Consider the following 17,669-nt stretch of genomic DNA (forward strand, 5'->3'; position numbering starts at 1 on the left):
AAACACAAACAATTAATCTGCATTTAATTAAGGGGAACAACTAGAGTCTTAAGTATAAGGTTTTATACTTATACTATGTTTATTTATAATGAATCAGTATAACAATGATACAATTATGTATATATTTTGGATGTAGATGTTTACTTTTGAAAGCTAATTAATTGACTGCCATTTTTATTTTATACATGTTATGTAATTACTGTAATTACTGTTTACGGGTGCAAACTATTGAAAGGTGCATTCGTATTTTGACACCGCTTGTACTCCACGAACAATCATTTCACAATGTAACCCGAGTCTGTCAGGTTGGATTGGATGAATGTTCTCTACTGCTTGAATTCGGTTAAATTTGTATTCTTGCACTTTTTCTATTAACAGGTTTAATTTATTTTTTGCAAACTGATGAACGAAATAAAAAGACAGATTTATCAGTATGAAAACCAATCTAAAGTTACTGGTGAGTGTTTCCAGGTCACATGTTTAGTGTACGTGCAGTTCCGTTCTGTATTCACTTACGCCGGAAGTCAAGTTGTGTTATTGCTCAGCTCCAGTGTGCCCGTCATGTGATAGTTGTACCAGGAGGTAGCTGACAGTAGCAATCAAGCTACCAGAAGAAACCAAACCAAGGAAAGAAGTTGGATTTTTATCCACAAGGGCCGATAAGTGGTCGGTTTCTCTTTTAAACCGTTTTTTGCAAAGAGAAGCTGGAGATACGGGTCGCATAGTTTGGCACAACGCCGAACGCCCTGAGAGGACGACATGGGTTGCTGTTACAGCAGCGAGAACGAGACCACAGAGCAGGTAAGTAGCCGCTAGCCGATTAGCTATTAGCAATTATGTATTCGTGTCGATATTGAAGATACCCAACTGCTCCATGTTCAGCTATTTATCTAGTATCGTCGGAGGCAGTGACAAAATCAGTTCCGGTGGTTGTGGCGTTTGAGTATGTGAAGCTAACGAAATTTGTCACACAACAAGTGCTAGGATACCAAACCTACTGTAGCCTACCTCCCTGCTCGGTACCCAAACATTTATTTAATAGCTAGGTATCTGTGTGTCCAGAATGAGTAATCCATGCCCCTATTGCACTGCATGAGATTAGATTGACCAATGTTCACGTAGCGTCGCTTATCCAACATAATCAATTGCTGATAAGCCAGTTGACTAGCTAACAACAGCCAGACACTGCGTTTTAAATTGGCGTAGTCACATGTTCACTTTGGACTACAGTCCTGACCAATCAGCTATGCAGTTGTTGTCATATGATCAACAACTTTTCATACTGTTGCGAAGAGGGTGGCCAACACAAGGAGTCAGCTTTACTTCTGGAAAATGGTCTTTTTAAAGGAACACTTATGTTGGTCTCGGATAATGAATGATGATGTTTGAAATCAGACTTGGTTTGTTTGGTGCTGATGAAATGACAATACGAACATGATCAGGTTTATTACTAGCACCTGTGCTACACGGTGTAGCCTACGGAGAATTATTGATGGTTACCACCTTCTAATCATGAACAAATATATGGGGAAAGACAAAGGAGCCGGGGAGTTGTGCCTATGATGATATTTGTATTTCCTGTTCCTCAGGATCCGGAACGTAAGCCGTTGATTCCCCACCCGAACCCCGACAGCAAGCCTCTCAATGGCACAGAATGGAGTCCTGCCAGTGTCCCGTCAGCACGCACTGACGAACAGGCACTCCTGACATCCATCCTCCACAAGACAGCTCTGTAAGACTCACACAGATGCTAACTGCAAGCAACGTTCCACTGAATGACTGTGCTAACTGTTTGGCCCTGTTCCTTTCAGAAACATCATTGATGTGTCGGCTGCGGACTCCCAAGGCATGGAGCAACATGAGTATATGGATAAAGCACGGCAGTACAGGTGTGTTAGGTTGTGCTCAGTCACAGGTATATCATATTAGATGTTTGATTTGTGACTGTCTAGTCTGGGCTTAACGTGTTCTTTGTGCTTGTCTGTTTTCAGTACAAAGCTGGCTGTGTTCAACAGTAGTCTCTCTCAGAAGAAACCCCAGCTATTCCCGTCCCTCACCAGCCAGCCTCACCAAGTGCTCGCTAGTGATCTGGTGCCATACTCCGATGTGGAACAGGTGAAAGACACGCGCCATCAATTTACTATTCACACTGCCCATTAACAATGGTGTATATACGGTCGTTGGCTTCACACGCTGTGGTTTATCTCAATATTCTATCGATTTTGTTTTGCAGGTGTCCAAGATTGCAGCTTATGCTTTCAGTGCAATCTCTCAAATCAAGGTTGACGCAAAAGAAGATCTTGTGGTTCAGTTTGCTATCCCCTGAATCTGTGACACGGCCTCGACATAGCGCCCCGCTTCCACTCTCGCTTTGTCGCCTCTTCGCATCTCCAGGTCCATCATGCATACATACAGCTCAACCCCTGTGCTACTTGGTAATGTTACTAACAGCTACAGCTCAGGACAAAACTGATAATGGTCAAGTCTCAAATGATACCCTATACATACACATATAGCTGAACCAAGACTGCGGTCACCATGGTGTGATGAGAACCCCACTGAGAAAGAACCCCCTCACACAAACACATTTAGAATCAGCTCTGGATAACCATATTTGTTTTCATGTTTAAGACTTGTCCAGATATTCTTTTTCCAATTATAGTACAAAAACCTACCGAAACACTGTATTTTTATGTTTTTGTTTTGAGAAATGAGCTGCCAGGCGTTACATAATTGATTTGCAAGATAGCTTACATGGTCTGTTGTGTACTTACTGATGTGTAGGTAGACAAGGATTCTTTGCTCTTCTCCAGAGGGCACTAGCCACTGTAATGGAAGATTTGCATCCAGACCTAGCATACATTATTCTAATTCATCCAGAACAGACACACATATAAAGAGCGCAGTTACGTTCAGTGCGTGCGTGTGTGTGTGTGTGTGTGTGGGGGGAGGGGGGGCGTTAGGTTAAATGCCTGAGTTTACTAGGAGAAATTCTTTCTTTTTGCAGTTCCATAGCTCAAATAAATTTACAGGCTGGTGGTTCTTCAACTTGTATCTTTAACAGATTCATTAAAGGAAGGGGGCAAGATACAGATGAGGGGCTTGTAAATGTAAATGTATGTCAATGCCTTTGTACATAATTGTGTGATTCCCTCAGAAGCAGGAAATAGATTGTATGAAGCTCCCCTTAGTTGAGAGTTGGTTGGTCAGAATGGGCTGAGGCATCACTGGGGTTGTGCAAGTAGCCAAGCAGAGTGTTTCCAGTCACTAAAACACCTCGAACACAAAGGTGGAAAACTTTTAATAATAAAAAATCAACAGATTGTAATAAGTAATCTTTTATTTGTTGGTGTGAAAGCAGTAACTAACGGCCACAACAGCAGTTTGAGAGATCAACATTAACATGATTATCCCTCTGCAGGGTAAAGGAGCTCTTGTGATTATTTATTTCTGTTTTAAGTGTATTTATCCTCTTTGTGGGGAGAGTGAGAGTGGTGAGAGACGTGCCTCTTTGAGGTCTTTAAAGGGATGATCTGCTAGGCTTAGATTTCTTTTTTCTTTTTTTACTATTAATTTGGGCTTTTTGCTGTGTGCTCGTAGTATTATTTTTTTTGTTCTGTTACTTCAACTGTATACTACTACCTGGATTACTTTGTACATTTTTAGGCTAGCACCAAAAAGTTTCAACATGTGTTAATCCATTTTCCCAATTTATTGATTAATGCATTAAAGACTTTAAACAATAAGTTTTGGTTTGTGTGATCTTAAATTTGAGATGAAAGAGAAACTGAAGTGAAAGTAGTAGTTCTGGTTATCTGCAGTTCTGTAATGAAACAAAAACTGCACACATCTACTAGCTTCACCACAACAAAGGGAAAATACAATTCATCAAACAAAATTGACATGATAATTTATTTAAAAGCTTCCCAGCTTGAGTTTGGGATCAAGGAACTTCTTGCACAAGTTCTCTCGCTGCCTTTCCATGGATAGAGGTCAGGTTCCCTTCCTACCGCTTTGGCCACGGTTGACAGGTCGCTGCCAGACTTGAGCAAGGGTTCTCTCCTGGCGTGTTATAGCACTGAAGTCAATTTTTTTCAATTGAGGCAGAACTGCAATCACATACCTCCTAACAGACAAAGACATGTGATACAATATTATGGCATGCCTCTAATGTACAATAATACATGTTAGACAGATACCTCTTAACCCTAAGTAGTCTTCAGAGGTCTATAACCCTACTTTCATTTAAGACAGAGCCTGGGTACTGTACATGTGTAAATGGTGTTGCTAGGCAGACAGCAACACTGTGTAACTGGACCCTGATCTCTGCTCCTTTTAAGCACCTGTCAGAAATCTAAACAGCTGCAAGCTAGCTCAGCACCGGTTACACATAGCACACACATACAGCTCTCAGATGGTGCACTCTCAAAACCCTTTGAGGCTGAGGACAGGATGAGGTATGGGTGTCTACAGGTTCCAGTTCACTTCTAACCGACATATTGGATGATCATATATAAATAGATGTTACAGAAGGAAAAGATTAAGCATCGCTAGGCCTATGATACGGTGCCATTCACACCAGGTGCGGGGGGGTATTTGTGTCTGTACCTGTAGCCTTTCTCGTTTTCTACAGAGTTCCCATGCATGGTGAGTGTGTGCAGGAAGGGCAAGGCTCCTAGTTTGTCCACCTCTGAAAGGTTACAGATGCTGTTACCATGGAGATACAACACCCGCAGCTCTGGAAGCTCACAGATGACCTGAGAGACAGTTTCATTCGATAGTTTACTGATTTAATCATTGAAAAAACATACACTGAGCATAAAGTTGACGGTTGGTGACTGTTGGTAGTAACCCGATTATGATATGGACTATATAGGCCTACACCATGACGACGAAGACTCACTGCGTTTATGTGTGATATGTCGTTGAAGGAGAGGTCCAGCCAGGACAGCAAAGCTGGTTCAGAGAAGTAGTGTTTGACAGTTTCACAAAGGCCACTCAGTTCGGTGAGGAAATTGTTGTTGAGACGTAGCGAACGGCTGCAGAACTTATCCTCCGAGTTCTTTCTCACTGGCCGCAGTCCGTGATTGGGCTCCTCGTTCAGTGCATCTTAGAGAGAAAGTGAGAGAAAGTAAACGTTGAGAGACAGGAAGATTGAGAGTGATAAAGGTGAACGTGATTAACAGTAAACTGTTACCCGGAACAGTCACATTATAATTTAACATTTACCTGCCACTGAACTAAGGCTTTTGAATGAAAAATCCACCGGAGCTCCATACATTTCAGCCTTTTGAAAGTAAAACAAGTCTTATAGTAGACTTATAGACTTAAGTCTTATAGAGTTATTCTAAGAACCTACATGAATATATTAACGTTAGCAGATCATTATATATAGCTATATATAATACACAACAACTTGAAATAAGCTTCTCCCATCACTGGTTAAAAAGAAACTTGAGCTAAGATTCAACAAACGTTTCCACATTAGTCATTCCATTTGCTAACCAGCATCCTATCGAGATAAAGCTGCAAAATATAACTATCACTATCATCTATAACTATGAACAATCTATTGACTGTGGTATACACGTTGCAAAATAATATTTATAGGAATTTAGACAGGTAAACGTTGCGCAGAAAGCTTTGTTTACATAGAGAGCTCACTGTTGCAAAACCTGTTTCCAAGGTGATGGGGTGGGAAATGTAGTTTGTTGTTTACTTTTAATTGTCCTTTATGTGTGGTTTCACACCGAGTAAACCTGTTAAATACCTCTAACCTTTGTAATACATGTTTATACATACAATAGGTTGATTTATATGAAGTGCAAAGGCACATATAATACGTACATAATCAGGAAAACTGTTTCCAAGAACTACAGTGATTGTGTATTGGCAAGAGCCCGTCTACGTCCGGCCGTCCCTTAGTCAACTTCCGGTACAATCACCAATCAACGCAATGCAGCTTCAGTTGCGCCGAAATTTAAAAGAAGGACGGGTCGAAGAATACGAAAGGGTCAAGTTAGCTCTAATATTTCGGAAGATTACTTTTTCGGGCTGCTAGGTAGGTTCAGTTTATTTTCTAAATATGTTCTGAATTTACCTATCTATAAATTATTCCTAATGGGGCACATTTTCATAGAAGGTTTAAATAAAATAGTTTCTGCAGGTTAGAGAGTGGCTGCAAACATTTGAAACAAGTTTTCTGACTACACGCCTCGGTTCAGGATAACTAGCCTACAGTAGCTGACACTGATAATGACTAACCGTAGCCTGGTACTGAACTGTATCCTCCTTGTTTGTTTTTGATTTATACAGTTTGTAGATTTTAGACCGACTGTTAATGTAGTTGTAGCTAGTAGCTTAGTTACTTTGTGCCAGTCACGGATCTACACCAATCAGCCAACCACGCCACTGCATCTAGTTTGCTAGCGAAATATTTTTTCAATTTTAGTCTTTAAGCTGTACAATTTTGCTTACCATCTCGCTTGCACATCTAGTTGAAGTTCGTGAAATGGCCATCGACAAACTGAAAGAAGAGGCGATATTGGAATGGGTAAGATGGCAATTCTAAAAACTAGTTAGCGCTAGCAAACATAATCACTACCTGTTGGAGAAAACAGTGCATACTTGACAATTGGTTTGTTACTGAGTAGTGAGTACAACAACTCTCACTGATCCAAACAGGTCAACAGCATGAAGTTGGATCTGCCGGTTTTCAGGATTATCGATTTACAAGACGGACTTTTACTGATGAGAATTGTGCATAAATTGTAAGTTTAAACAGATTTCCTTAACCAGCATGTGTTGTGAATCGAGTATCGTTTATTTTAAATTTTTACTTTGACCATCAGACCTGGTGACCTGTATGTCATTATCTCTCCTGTCTCAATCTCAGAAAGAAAGAAGAACCCCCGGAGAAGATTCTGGAGCTGCCTGAAGACAGGTTCCAGTTCATCGCTGACTTCTTGCAAAGTAAATCAAGTTTTACTGATAAGGAATGTTCAGGAACATCACAAAGTACACTCAGACTACATTATTGTAATCACTTCTATCTATTAGGAGAATGCAGATACCTTGCAAGCCAGGGAACTCTGGTCAACTGGGACAACCTTGTACATGGAATAAACCTTGAGGTGGAGCTGTCAAAGGTGTGTTATGCACATAAAAAAATCATATGTGATGTCAGTTTGCTGTGTAATTGTGTGTTAAAATGTCTCACTTTTCCTGTTGTGTTTTTAGGTTGTTTTGTTGCTGCTGTTCCAGGCTTCTATGAAAGGCTCTCAAAGTCTCAATGCTCTGGAGTATAGAATTGAGGTAGGAGGATTCCTGATCCATGTGATGCACAATCCATAAACCAGTAGAGAACAGTAGAGTGATTTGTTTTTCTTCCCTTGGCTTTAGCTTGAACTCGCATCCATGCTTCGCTTTGTAATGGATAGTGAGAATGAAATCAGCATAAGCAATTGCCTGGAAAAATACCTGAAAAAGGAATGTAAGTAGTGATTTTAAGTGTATATATATATATATATATTTTTTTTTTTTTTTCTTCATGAATATTAATGGCTTACGTGGCTTTCCAATAAAAAACATAATAAACTCCTGTCTCCCATGGCTCTCTAACCCTCAGCGGTGGTGTCCATGCTTGTGAGTAGTGACAGTTCCACTGCCTCCTTCACAGACGACGAGTCCCCTGTCTTCCAGCGCTCTCAGAGGGTGCAGTTCCTGGAGCTCAACACTGTCGCCACCTCTTCTGTGAGGTAGCATTAACTTGACATGCATGCCTGGACACCCTCATTTCTCTCAGGGCTCAATAAAGTTCCTGATTATTTGTAATATCTTATCTGACAAATCTAATAGCTTACTGCTTGTTGAGAATTTGGGCCAATTATGTTATGTACTTTTTTAAGAATCTAGCTTAAGCGTAGGATAGCTTTTTATTTGAATCTGGGCTTAATAAAAATGGCTTATCGAGACACACATCCTCCTCCTTTTCTTTAAAGCTCTCCTCTGCAAGACATCATGAGAACTCCTCAGTTCCAGCGGAGGATGCGGCTGAAGGAGCTGGCCCAAGAGAGAGAGATGAGGGACGAGTTGGAAAGAGAGCTGACCAACAGCAAAGCCACGATCCAACAGAGAGGTATCAGTCCAAGATCACTCTCCTGTAAAACATTCAGCTTTTTTGTTTTGAGAAGAACTTCTCAAATGTTCTTGCTCTGCTGACACACTTGTGTTCTTCCAGAGACTCAGATCCACCAGCTGCAGCACCGTTTGGAGAGACTGCAAAGGGAGCAAGCAGAGCTGGAGGAGGGTCCCAGAGCAGAGCTGGAGGAACTGAACACTAAGAACCAGCGGTACGGCGGAATAGAGCCTGTGTGTTTTTCAAAGTTCCGGCTCTGTAACTGTATCTGATAAACAGTGTCTCTCACAGGCTGCAGTCTCGTCTCCACGAGGTTCTGAAACAGCACCAAGATCTGAAGACCACCTCCTCTCACATGGAACGCAAGGTGGACGAGCTCACAGAGGAGAACGGGACTCTCTCTGACCAGGTGATGACTGAAAACCAGCTTTGTGTGTTGGTGTACAGAGTTCAAGGGCTTTTGGTGAACATATTTGTCCTTTGTGTGTGTGTGTGTGTGTGTGTGTGTGTGCACCTGTCAGGTGGTAGAGGTGTGTTCTCGGCTGGTCAGAGCCGAGACTGAGGTGGAGAGGCTGACTGAGACACAGACATCAGCTCAGGAGAAATGGAGCAGCAAAAACGAACAGCTTTCGGCAGAACTCAGACATGCGACTGCAGAAAAGGTAAATGGGTCTCGACCTTAAAGGCAGGGTTTGGAAGTTTGGCGAAACTAGCAGTTTTGGCTTGAGTTTGAAGGGATTCACACCTAAATATCCCAACCCCTGCCTTCAAAGACACCCCCCCTAAAAACACATGACTTTTGCCGGGAGGTAGATAGACAGACAGACAAGTAGCCTGAACAATTTGGTCCATCATTAATTTCAGTCCAAACTCAATGATGATGATGATAGTACACTCCTGCTACGCTCACAGATATCAGATTTATGATTTATGTCAAACCTGTTTCTCAGGATGTGAAGTTTATTTAATCAAACGTGACAGAAGAGCATCTCAACATCCCCCCTCCCCCAAATAGAAGTGTACATTATACAAAATAAACGTTGGTGTTGCTTCCTGACAAGTGATATCATGACGACCTGTGTCATCTCTGCCCTTCAGGAGTGTTTAAATGAAAAACTTGAGATCCTTCAAAGTAAGATCCAGTCTCTGGAAGATGAGCTCAGTCGAACCTTGGCCCAGGAGAAAGGGGAGAGCATGGGACCCATCATGGAGGTAAGCAGAGGCATCACAAATGTATCACTTCTGAGTCTGTCCCCTGTTTGATAGCAGATGTTATGAATATTGACAGTTTTACCTAAAACAAATCGCCTTTTCTTCACAGTGGGAGCAGCTGAGACAGGAGCTGGTTGCTGCCATGCTCAGACACACTGAGCTGGAGGTCACCATCTCCAGTCTGGAGGGGCAGATCCAACAGACCAAGGCCCAGCATGCAGAGGAGAAGGCCCAGCTTCAGTCAGAGAGCCAGCTTCTCCAGGAGGTTGTGTCTGACCTCCAGGGGACCCTGAGTGCTCTCAAGGCTGAAAAAGAAGCTCTTCAACTGGCCTTGAAGGAACAGAGCGACTCTCTTAACACCCACCTCCAGAGCCTGAGCAAAGAGTTGGACCGCCTTACCACTGCCATTCAGCAGAAGGAAAAGGAGGTGCAGGCACTAAGAGAAGAGGTTCAGGAGGAGAGGAGGAAGGGAGGGGAGCTGAGTGTAGCCTTTGATAAACAGGGGAGCGAGGCCAGGGAAGAGATTCAGGGTTTGAAGGTCCAGGTGGAGACCATGGAAACATCTCTCAAGGGGGCCGAGAATGAGATCCAGGCCAGGGAAGGGCAACTGGTGAGGTTTCAAAATGAGAGCTCGGCACAGAAAGAGCAGCTGCGAGAGGAGATCCAGAGTCTGAGGGTTCACATGCACAGCATGGAGGAGTCCCTGAGGAAAGCCGAACAGGACATGAGGGCTAAGGAGGAGCAGCTCACAAGCTACCAGCAAGAGAACACCAAACAAGCGGACATGCTGCAGGAATGTGTGGCCGCTACCAAGGAGGAGGTTGAAAGACTAAAGGAAGCACAGAGTGAAAAGGAGGTTCTCCTCCTTCAGGCCACAGAGAAGATGGAAACCCTCCAGGCAGAGATCTCTACCGTCTCGTCCCTCTCTGCAGATAAAGACCTGCAGCTCAGCAGCCTGAGAGAGGAAGTAGCAAACCAGAGCAACTCACTGAGGAGCGCTGAGCAGGAGGTGCAGGCCAAGAAGGAGCTGCTTGCCAAGTTGCAGGAGGAGAACATCCAACAGAAGGAGGTGCTGCAACAGGAGATCCAGTGCCTGAAGGTCCAGATGGAGAGCATGGGTGACTCCCTTAAGAGGGCTGAGGAGGAGATCCAGACCAAGGAGGAGCAGCTGGCTAGGATCCAGGAGGAGATTGTCCACCAGAAAGAGGAGTTCCAGGATCATGTGGCTTCCAATGAAAAGGAAGTGCAGAGCATAAAGGAGGAGGTGCAGGCAAAGGAAGAACAGCTGGAAGCATTGAAAATGGAGATCTGTTCCCAGAAAGGCATGCTGCAGGAGGAGATCCACAGTCTGAAGACACAGATGGAGGACATGGTAACTTCTCTCAGTAAGGCTGAAGAGGACATCCACGCCAAAAAGGAGCAGCTGGCCAAGAAGGAGCAGGAGCATATCCAACAAAAGGAGGTGCTACAGAGCCATGTGGCTGCCACAGAGGATGAGGTGAGAGAACTGAAGCTGGCTCAGAGTGAGAAGGAGGTTCTCCTCCTCCAGGTCACAGAGAAGATGGAGTCCCTCCAGGCAGAGATCTCTACCGTCTCGTCCCTCTCTGCAGATAAAGACCTGCAGCTCAGCAGCCTGAGAGAGGAAGTAGCAAACCAGAGCAACTCACTGAGGAGTGCTGAGCAGGAGGTGCAGGCCAAGGAGGAGCTGCTTGCCAAGCTGCAGGAGGAGAACATCCAACAGAAGGAGGTGCTGCAACAGGAGATCCAGTGCCTGAAGGTCCAGATGGAGAGCATGGGTGACTCCCTTAGGAGGGCTGAAGAGGAGATCCAGACCAAGGAGCAGCAGCTGGCTAGGAGCCAGGAGGAGAGTGCCCATGAGGTGGAGGCTCTCCAGGGGGTGATCCAGGGTCTGAAATGCCAGGTGGACAGTGTGGAGGCTTCGCTGACAAAGGCCGATGATGAGCTGAAGCAAAGAGAAGAACTGCTGGCTAGGTTGCAGAACGACAGTGCCCGTCAGGAAGAGCTGCTTCAGGCAGAGATTCAGAGCCTGACTGTACAGGTTGGCAGCACGAGTGCCTCTCTTCAGAAAGCCTTGGAGGACACCAAGGCTAAAGAGGAGCAGCTCGCTATGCAACAGCAAGAGAGCACCCAGCTAAAGGAGGCATTGCAGGAGAAGCTGTCCATGTCTGATGAGGAAGTGCATAGGCTGAAACAGGAAGTCCAGACCAAGGAGGAGCTTCTAGAAATACTGAAAAACGACAGCTCGGCTCAGAGTGTGCTGCAAGAGGAGATCCTGGCTGTCAAAGAACAAATTGGGAACCTGAATGCCACTTTGAGAAAGGCTGAGGTGGAGATTAGCACCAAAGAGGAACAGCTGGCCAAGACCAAACAGGATGGTGCCCAACAGGTGGAGATGCTGCAAAACCTCTTGTCTGCTACTGAGGGAGATGTGGGAAGGTGGAAGCTGGCTCAGAGTGAGAAGGAGGTTCTCCTCCTCCAGGCCACAGAGAAGATGGAGTCCCTCCAGGCAGAGATCTCTACCGTCTCGTCCCTCTCTGCAGATAAAGACCTGCAGCTCAGCAGCCTGAGAGAGGAAGTAGCAAACCAGAGCAACTCACTGAGGAGCGCTCAGCAGGAGGTGCAGGCCAAGGAGGAGCTGCTTGCCAAGTTGCAGGAGGAGAACATCCAACAGAAGGAGTTGCTGCAACAGGAGATCCAGTGCCTGAAGGTCCAGATGGAGAGCATGGGTGACTCCCTTAAGAGGGCTGAAGAGGAGATCCAGACCAAGGAGCAGCAGATGGCTAGCAGCCAGGAGGACATTGTCCATCAGAAAGAGGAGTTTCAGGATCATGTGGCTTCCAATGAAAAGGAAGTGCAGAGCATAAAGGAGGAGGTGCAGGCTAAGGAAGAACAGTTGGAAGCATTGAAAATGGAGATCTGTTCCCAGAAAGGCATGCTGCAGGAGGAGATCCACAGTCTGAAGACACAGATGGAGGACATGGTAACTTCTCTCAGTAAGGCTGAAGAGGACATCCACGCCAAAAAGGAGCAGCTGGCCAAGAAGGAGCAGGAGCATATCCAACAAAAGGAGGTGCTACAGAGCCATGTGGCTGCCACAGAGGATGAGGTGAGAGAACTGAAGCTGGTTCAGAGTGAGAAGGAGGTTCTCCTCCTCCAGGTCACAGAGAAGATGGAGTCCCTCCAGGCAGAGATCTCTACCGTCTCGTCCCTCTCTGCAGATAAAGACCTGCAGCTCAGCAGCCTGAGAGAGGAAGTAGCAAACCAGAGCAACTCACTGAGGAGTGCTGAGCAGGAAGGGCAGGCCAAGGAGGAGCTGCTTGCCAAGCTGCAGGAGGAGAACATCCAACAGAAGGAGTTGCTGCAACAGGAGATCCAGTGCCTGAAGGTCCAGATGGAGAGCATGGGTGACTCCCTTAGGAGGGCTGAGGAGGAGATCCAGGCCAAGGAGGAGCTGCTTGCCAAGCTGCAGGAGGAGAACATCCAACAGAAGGAGATGCTGAAAGACCATGTGTCGGCTTCTGAGGAGGAGATCAAGAATCTGAGGATTGATGTCCGGGCCAAGGAGGAGCTGCTGGACAGCTGGCAGAAGGAGAAAGCTCAACAGCAAGTCAAGATCGAGGGCCTGAAGGTTGACATGGAGAGTATGGACAACTCCATCAGGAAGGCCAATCAGGAGATCCAAGCTAAGCAAGAGGAACTTTCCAAGCAAAACCAATTTGACACCCAACAGAGGGAGGTCTTGCAGGAGAAGTTATCTGCCTCTGAGGAGGAGGTGAGGAGGCTGAAAGAGGACATTCAAACCAAAGAGGAGCTACTGGCCAGGCAGCAGCATGAGGTGCTGCAGCAGGAGTTGGCAACCAAGGAGGTGAACCTCAGGGAAAAAGACGTATTCCTTCACGAGAAGGAAGCGCTGGAAACCAGGGTCCTCCAGGCTGAAGGGGTTCAGAAGGAGCTGGAGAGGCAGCTTGAGTTGCTGCGCCTGGAGAAGGAGATCTTGGCTGCAGCCAAACGGACTATGGAGAGGAAGGGTCAAGCTTCCCATACGCTGGAGGAGGTACTGCAGCAGGAGATGGCTTCTCTACGGTCGGAGAGGGATAGACTCATGGAGATGCAGATGCAGTCTGAGGAGAGGGAGAAGCTGACAAGAGACATGCAGGAGCAACTCTCCGCAAAGACCGAGGCGGTTGAACATTACAAATCACAGGTAGGCCATCCGCCTAACTGCATCACACACAGACGTCTCTCTTATCTATACATTTGCATATGTGTGTGTAATATATAGACACACACACACAACCAACGGCCGGTGTTGTGGCATTACCAGGTGGAGAAGGCCAAGGCTCACTACGATGGGAAGAAGCTTCAGCTGCAGGAGAGCCAGGGCCAAGTGCAGGAACTCCAGCGCTGCCTGGAGATCAAGGAGCTCGAGTTCAAGGCCGTCTCTCAGGAAATGATACTGCTGAATATGGACCTGGATAAGGTTCGGAGCAATGAAAAGCTGCTCAGTAATCAAGTCGCCAGTCTGGGGGCACAGGTACTGTATTCATGCACACACGTGCATATGTACAAGATGTTGGTCATAAACTAAAATGTGTGTACAGTATATGTGATTTTTTTCAAATCAAGTTATTATATAGGATTTTTTTTACCAGCTGGCATTTGCAGACCGTAACTTGCGTGAGCAGGGCAGGTATCGGGGGGGTCTGGAGAGCAAGGAGGCGGAGCCCCAGAAGATCCACACGCAACAAGACAAAAGCAACGACAGTCTCGATTACAGCTTGGATGACTCGCTTAACACCACACGGTAATCTTTACCATTCACCTCCACTATACCTGAATGACTTTGTGGGATTGAACTCCCTCTTAAGACCCAGGCCAGTGTTTAACTTCAGATCTGCCCGTACAGGAAACCATCGTTTCCGGAGGAGTCCAGCACACCCATGGTCCGTAGCTCTGAGCGCCTGGCCTCGAAGCGCCGAGCTCTGCAAGGGGAATCCCTGGAGACCCTCTACTTCACCCCCATGAACACCCGCCAGCAAAACAGGTCAGTTCATCTCTCTGAAGGTCCATGTGCAACTCTGGTTATTTCACAAGCACCTCCTCTGAATTCTAAATAAGACTGAGACATAATGTGTGTGCTGATACTAGGACCAGTACGGACAGGAGGCTTGAGGGCAGCATCACCTCTCTAGCGGAGCTGGCTCTGGATTCAGCCCGTAAACCCCCCACCTCCTCAGCCAGACGCCGTAGAACCACCCAGGTTATTAACATCACCATGAGCAAGGTAGATGGAGCATGTGTCTCACACTCATAAGCAGGGAATGATCTCTGATGATGTTTTCGCTACTGGCAAGCCCTGTTGACTCCTCTCCCTCCTTCTGTGACATGTAGAAAACTCCAGGCCGTGGCGAAGAAGTGACCGACGAAGACAACGGGATGTACTTCACCCTGCCGGCTGCTCGCTCCCATCCCAACCTGACGCACTCGCAGGCCTCTCGCCCTGTCTCCGTGGAGATCTTCAGCACGCCAGGGAAAGCGGTGTTCGGCTCCAGCGACCAGCTCCTGAGCCTTCCAGGATACAGGCGAAGCACTGCCCACAGCATGCCCCCGCCACGGAGTGAGTTGGATGCACACCCCACCAACAGAGGGTGCACGGTTTCGGTTGATAGGGGCCCAGTTATCTAAATAATGTGCTGTGTGTGTGTGTGTTTGCAGGCACCAGCACGTTCTGTGTCGGGGCAGATAATGAGCCTGAGCAGGCGGGTGATGACTGGATGCGGATTGCGGAGCTGCAGGCCAGAAACAAGGCCTGTCTGCCCCATCTTAAGAGCAGCTACCCCCTGGAGGTCAAGGTACGGAGTACTCAAATCAAAATGTATTTGTATAGTCCTTTTTACAAGCAATGGGTACTCACACACACACACACACGTTATGTCACAGACAGACAGTTGCCGTTCTGTAAGATTGGCATACGTCTGTCAGCTGTATTTGCTCTCGCTGAGAGGTGCTGTAGTGTCTGTGGACATCTCCAATCAAAGCCTGGCTTCTGTTCCCCCAGCCTGTCGCCACTCCAGCGTTCACCCTCACGGATGACGACATGCGCATGGGTGACCCCACAGAGACCATCCGCAGGGCTTCCATGATGCCCGGACAGATCCTGGACTCCCTCTCCTCGCACCGCCTCTCCATGATGCCCGGACAGATCGGGGCGGGCGTCAGCTCTCACCGGCTCTATCTGGCGCCCAAAGCCAGTGAATCCCACATCAGCCGAGCCAATGGCAAACGATCGGCTGACCAGCTACAGACCCTCTCGCCGCAGGTGGGGCAGAGAAGAGGGATGGAAAGGCAGCTTAGAGTACACCATGTAGACAGTGTGTGGTTGAAATCGGAGCTTTGTTGAAGGTCTTCCCTGCTTTTTCTCGTTTTTCTTTCTCAGTCTAAACGCCAGGCCAGCTGTTTCCCTCGTCCCTTGACTCCTAAAGATAAAAACCGGGTGGTGTCCTCCAGCACCCTCAAAAGCCAGCCGCTCAGTCCGGTGAGTCTCAAGTTCAAGTCTTTTATTTGTCAGGTGCACAGAGCAACACAAGGTTAGACTGGGCATTGAAATTCTTAAGACAAGACAACGCAAGCACCTGGCATAACATAACATATAAGTACACAGAACAAATTGACATCTATGCTGAGCTTGGATAAGTGAACTTCCTAAATATACAGATAGCAATAAATAAACGACTATACTAACCCTAACACTAAAACTTCCTAAATTACAGATAACAATAAATAGTACGCTATACTAACCTCTAGTCTCCCGGATCGTTCACACTTCGACATCGTAAACGTCACTCGTTTCCTGTCCTTAAGTCCTTCCTCTCTCCTCCACCCCCCACGCAGGCTAACAGGAGACAGTCAACAATGTTTACCATCGAGAACACGCCACAGAAGGCCTCCAAGAACCTCCTGCAGCGAGGCATGAACAAGCTGCGGAGCTCGACCAGAAAGTCTCCAGGGAACTCCTCCAGAAAGTCTCCTGGAAAGTCCTCCAGGAAGTCTCCAGCACAAGTTGCTCGTAGGTCCCCAAGGAAGCAGGTGGGGGTGCCCCGGGTCAGAACAACCAGACCCGCTGTCCAGTCTCCTCAGGTGGGAGCTGGGGAGAAAAGGAGATCTCCTCGCACCAGCAGGAACACGGACCCTAGTCTAACCTCTAGCGCTCGCAAGGTAAGCCAACACACACACATGCAAGTAACTGACAAGGAATCCTAGATGGAGAGAACACCATATCAGAGCTATCTCGACTCTTAACTCCTGAGTTATATTATGTGTGTGTGTGTGTATTCAGGACCTTGCTGTTTCCGGAGCATCTGGTCATTAAAGGTCTTGTCATCTTATTCAAACAGATTTTGGTCTTCAGGGTCTCTCGCTTTACACACCATTTGTTGTTTACCTTATGATTGAGACAACCATGATAGAAGTCTCTTTTTATTTATGTATTGAACTGCACTTTTCCATTTATATCTAGTGGTGTGCATGCATGTGATGTATTTGTGTATGTTAATATCATACTATACAGCACAATGTATGTGGTGTCTTTCCCCAGAAGTGGGGCTGATGTAGTGGACTGTTTGTCTGGTGAATCACTGATCTCCTGTGTTTCTCCTTTAGATGATGAACTTCAGGATGAAGGTGTGAAGAACTATCACTGATACTGCACATTATACTACTATGTGCACATTATACTACTATGTGTACATGGTATATACTTTATATACAATCCACATGATTTTATTTTAAGAATCCAATCTCATTTCTCATTATGTGCAATTTGGATACAGTGATTTGCATATTGCATACTTTATTGCATACTTTTTTTGTAAAAGGTTTGTCTAAAAGGCTTCATGTCTCTTGGTATGTTTAATTATAGTTCAATCGCACTTATAGACATCTACATCACATATGTAGAATTACTTTATGTTATGGTTTAAGGAGCAATAGGTTGGGTCTCAGTAAGACATAAATGCTGCCAATTTCATTTTTATCATGGATGTTTTATTGGTCCATTTTCTTCTTGTACACATTTGACTTATTTTTCCTCTTTCTTTCCTTTTTTAAAACTTATTATTATTAGTAAGTTGTATTCGTATTATTCTCATTTTAATTTCTTGATTATGTAATATATACATGTTCTTACTGGGCTTTAAATTAAAAAATAAATGAAATGGATGCGTATCCGTATAATTCTTTGATTGAATCCAACAGTTTGCACAGAGTGGGAACATTTAGGACATTCTAAATAACCTATTAT

At 45.8% G+C, this 17,669-nt stretch overlaps 3 protein-coding genes across 6 annotated transcripts; 2 read left to right on the plus strand and 1 right to left on the minus strand.

The window, feature by feature from the left end:
* Positions 1–505: 505 nt before the first annotated feature.
* lamtor1 (late endosomal/lysosomal adaptor, MAPK and MTOR activator 1) lies at positions 506–3,746 on the plus strand. Its single transcript, XM_047036389.1, has 5 exons — positions 506–801; positions 1,590–1,732; positions 1,812–1,889; positions 1,992–2,115; positions 2,234–3,746. The coding sequence occupies exons 1-5, from the start codon at positions 760–762 to the stop codon at positions 2,324–2,326; spliced, it is 480 nt and encodes a 159-aa protein (XP_046892345.1). The 5' UTR covers positions 506–759; the 3' UTR covers positions 2,327–3,746.
* On the minus strand, positions 3,692–5,683 carry lrrc51 (leucine rich repeat containing 51). Its single transcript, XM_047036386.1, has 4 exons — positions 5,230–5,683; positions 4,904–5,109; positions 4,609–4,757; positions 3,692–4,126 (listed from the first exon to the last, which is right to left on the minus strand). The coding sequence occupies exons 1-4, from the start codon at positions 5,279–5,281 to the stop codon at positions 3,994–3,996; spliced, it is 540 nt and encodes a 179-aa protein (XP_046892342.1). The 5' UTR covers positions 5,282–5,683; the 3' UTR covers positions 3,692–3,993.
* A 289-nt stretch (positions 5,684–5,972) lies between these two features.
* Positions 5,973–17,585, plus strand: numa1 (nuclear mitotic apparatus protein 1). 4 transcript variants are annotated; one of them, XM_047036349.1, is made up of 24 exons: positions 5,973–6,061; positions 6,498–6,553; positions 6,685–6,770; positions 6,896–6,972; positions 7,060–7,148; positions 7,240–7,314; positions 7,402–7,492; positions 7,628–7,757; positions 8,001–8,137; positions 8,240–8,351; positions 8,429–8,546; positions 8,659–8,799; positions 9,236–9,349; positions 9,459–13,574; positions 13,695–13,904; positions 14,023–14,174; positions 14,277–14,414; positions 14,519–14,654; positions 14,762–14,987; positions 15,086–15,222; positions 15,429–15,689; positions 15,807–15,905; positions 16,262–16,585; positions 17,030–17,585. In XM_047036349.1, exons 2-24 carry the CDS (start codon positions 6,512–6,514, stop codon positions 17,054–17,056), a joined length of 7,038 nt encoding a protein of 2,345 aa, XP_046892305.1. In that variant the 5' UTR covers positions 5,973–6,061; positions 6,498–6,511; the 3' UTR covers positions 17,057–17,585. The 4 variants fall into 4 exon arrangements, with proteins under 4 accessions (XP_046892305.1, XP_046892303.1, XP_046892306.1 ...); XM_047036347.1 differs by having other exon boundaries at positions 16,262–17,585; XM_047036350.1 differs by having other exon boundaries at positions 14,056–14,174; positions 16,262–17,585.
* Positions 17,586–17,669: the final 84 nt, after the last annotated feature.

Source organism: Hypomesus transpacificus, chromosome 15 (genome assembly GCF_021917145.1).
Source record: "Hypomesus transpacificus isolate Combined female chromosome 15, fHypTra1, whole genome shotgun sequence".
NCBI lineage: Eukaryota > Metazoa > Chordata > Actinopteri > Osmeriformes > Osmeridae > Hypomesus > Hypomesus transpacificus.

What these genes read in the sequence shown, in the direction of transcription:
- lrrc51 (XM_047036386.1), bottom strand. Translation starts at nt 5,281, where the DNA reads ATGTATGGAGCTCCGGTGGATTTTTCATTCAAAAGCCTTAGTTCAGTG. An exon ending in ACATATCACACATAAACGCA is followed by an intron (nt 4,758 to 4,903) that starts GTGAGTCTTCGT and finishes ACTGTCTCTCAG; the next exon opens with GTCATCTGTGAGCTTCCAGA. An exon ending in GAAAACGAGAAAGGCTACAG is followed by an intron (nt 4,127 to 4,608) that starts GTACAGACACAA and finishes TTTGTCTGTTAG; the next exon opens with GAGGTATGTGATTGCAGTTC.
- lamtor1 (XM_047036389.1), top strand. Translation starts at nt 760, where the DNA reads ATGGGTTGCTGTTACAGCAGCGAGAACGAGACCACAGAGCAG. An exon ending in AGAACGAGACCACAGAGCAG is followed by an intron (nt 802 to 1,589) that starts GTAAGTAGCCGC and finishes CCTGTTCCTCAG; the next exon opens with GATCCGGAACGTAAGCCGTT. An exon ending in CATACTCCGATGTGGAACAG is followed by an intron (nt 2,116 to 2,233) that starts GTGAAAGACACG and finishes TTTGTTTTGCAG; the next exon opens with GTGTCCAAGATTGCAGCTTA.
- numa1 (XM_047036347.1), top strand. Translation starts at nt 6,512, where the DNA reads ATGGCCATCGACAAACTGAAAGAAGAGGCGATATTGGAATGG. An exon ending in CTGAACACTAAGAACCAGCG is followed by an intron (nt 8,352 to 8,428) that starts GTACGGCGGAAT and finishes TGTCTCTCACAG; the next exon opens with GCTGCAGTCTCGTCTCCACG. An exon ending in ACGGGACTCTCTCTGACCAG is followed by an intron (nt 8,547 to 8,658) that starts GTGATGACTGAA and finishes TGCACCTGTCAG; the next exon opens with GTGGTAGAGGTGTGTTCTCG.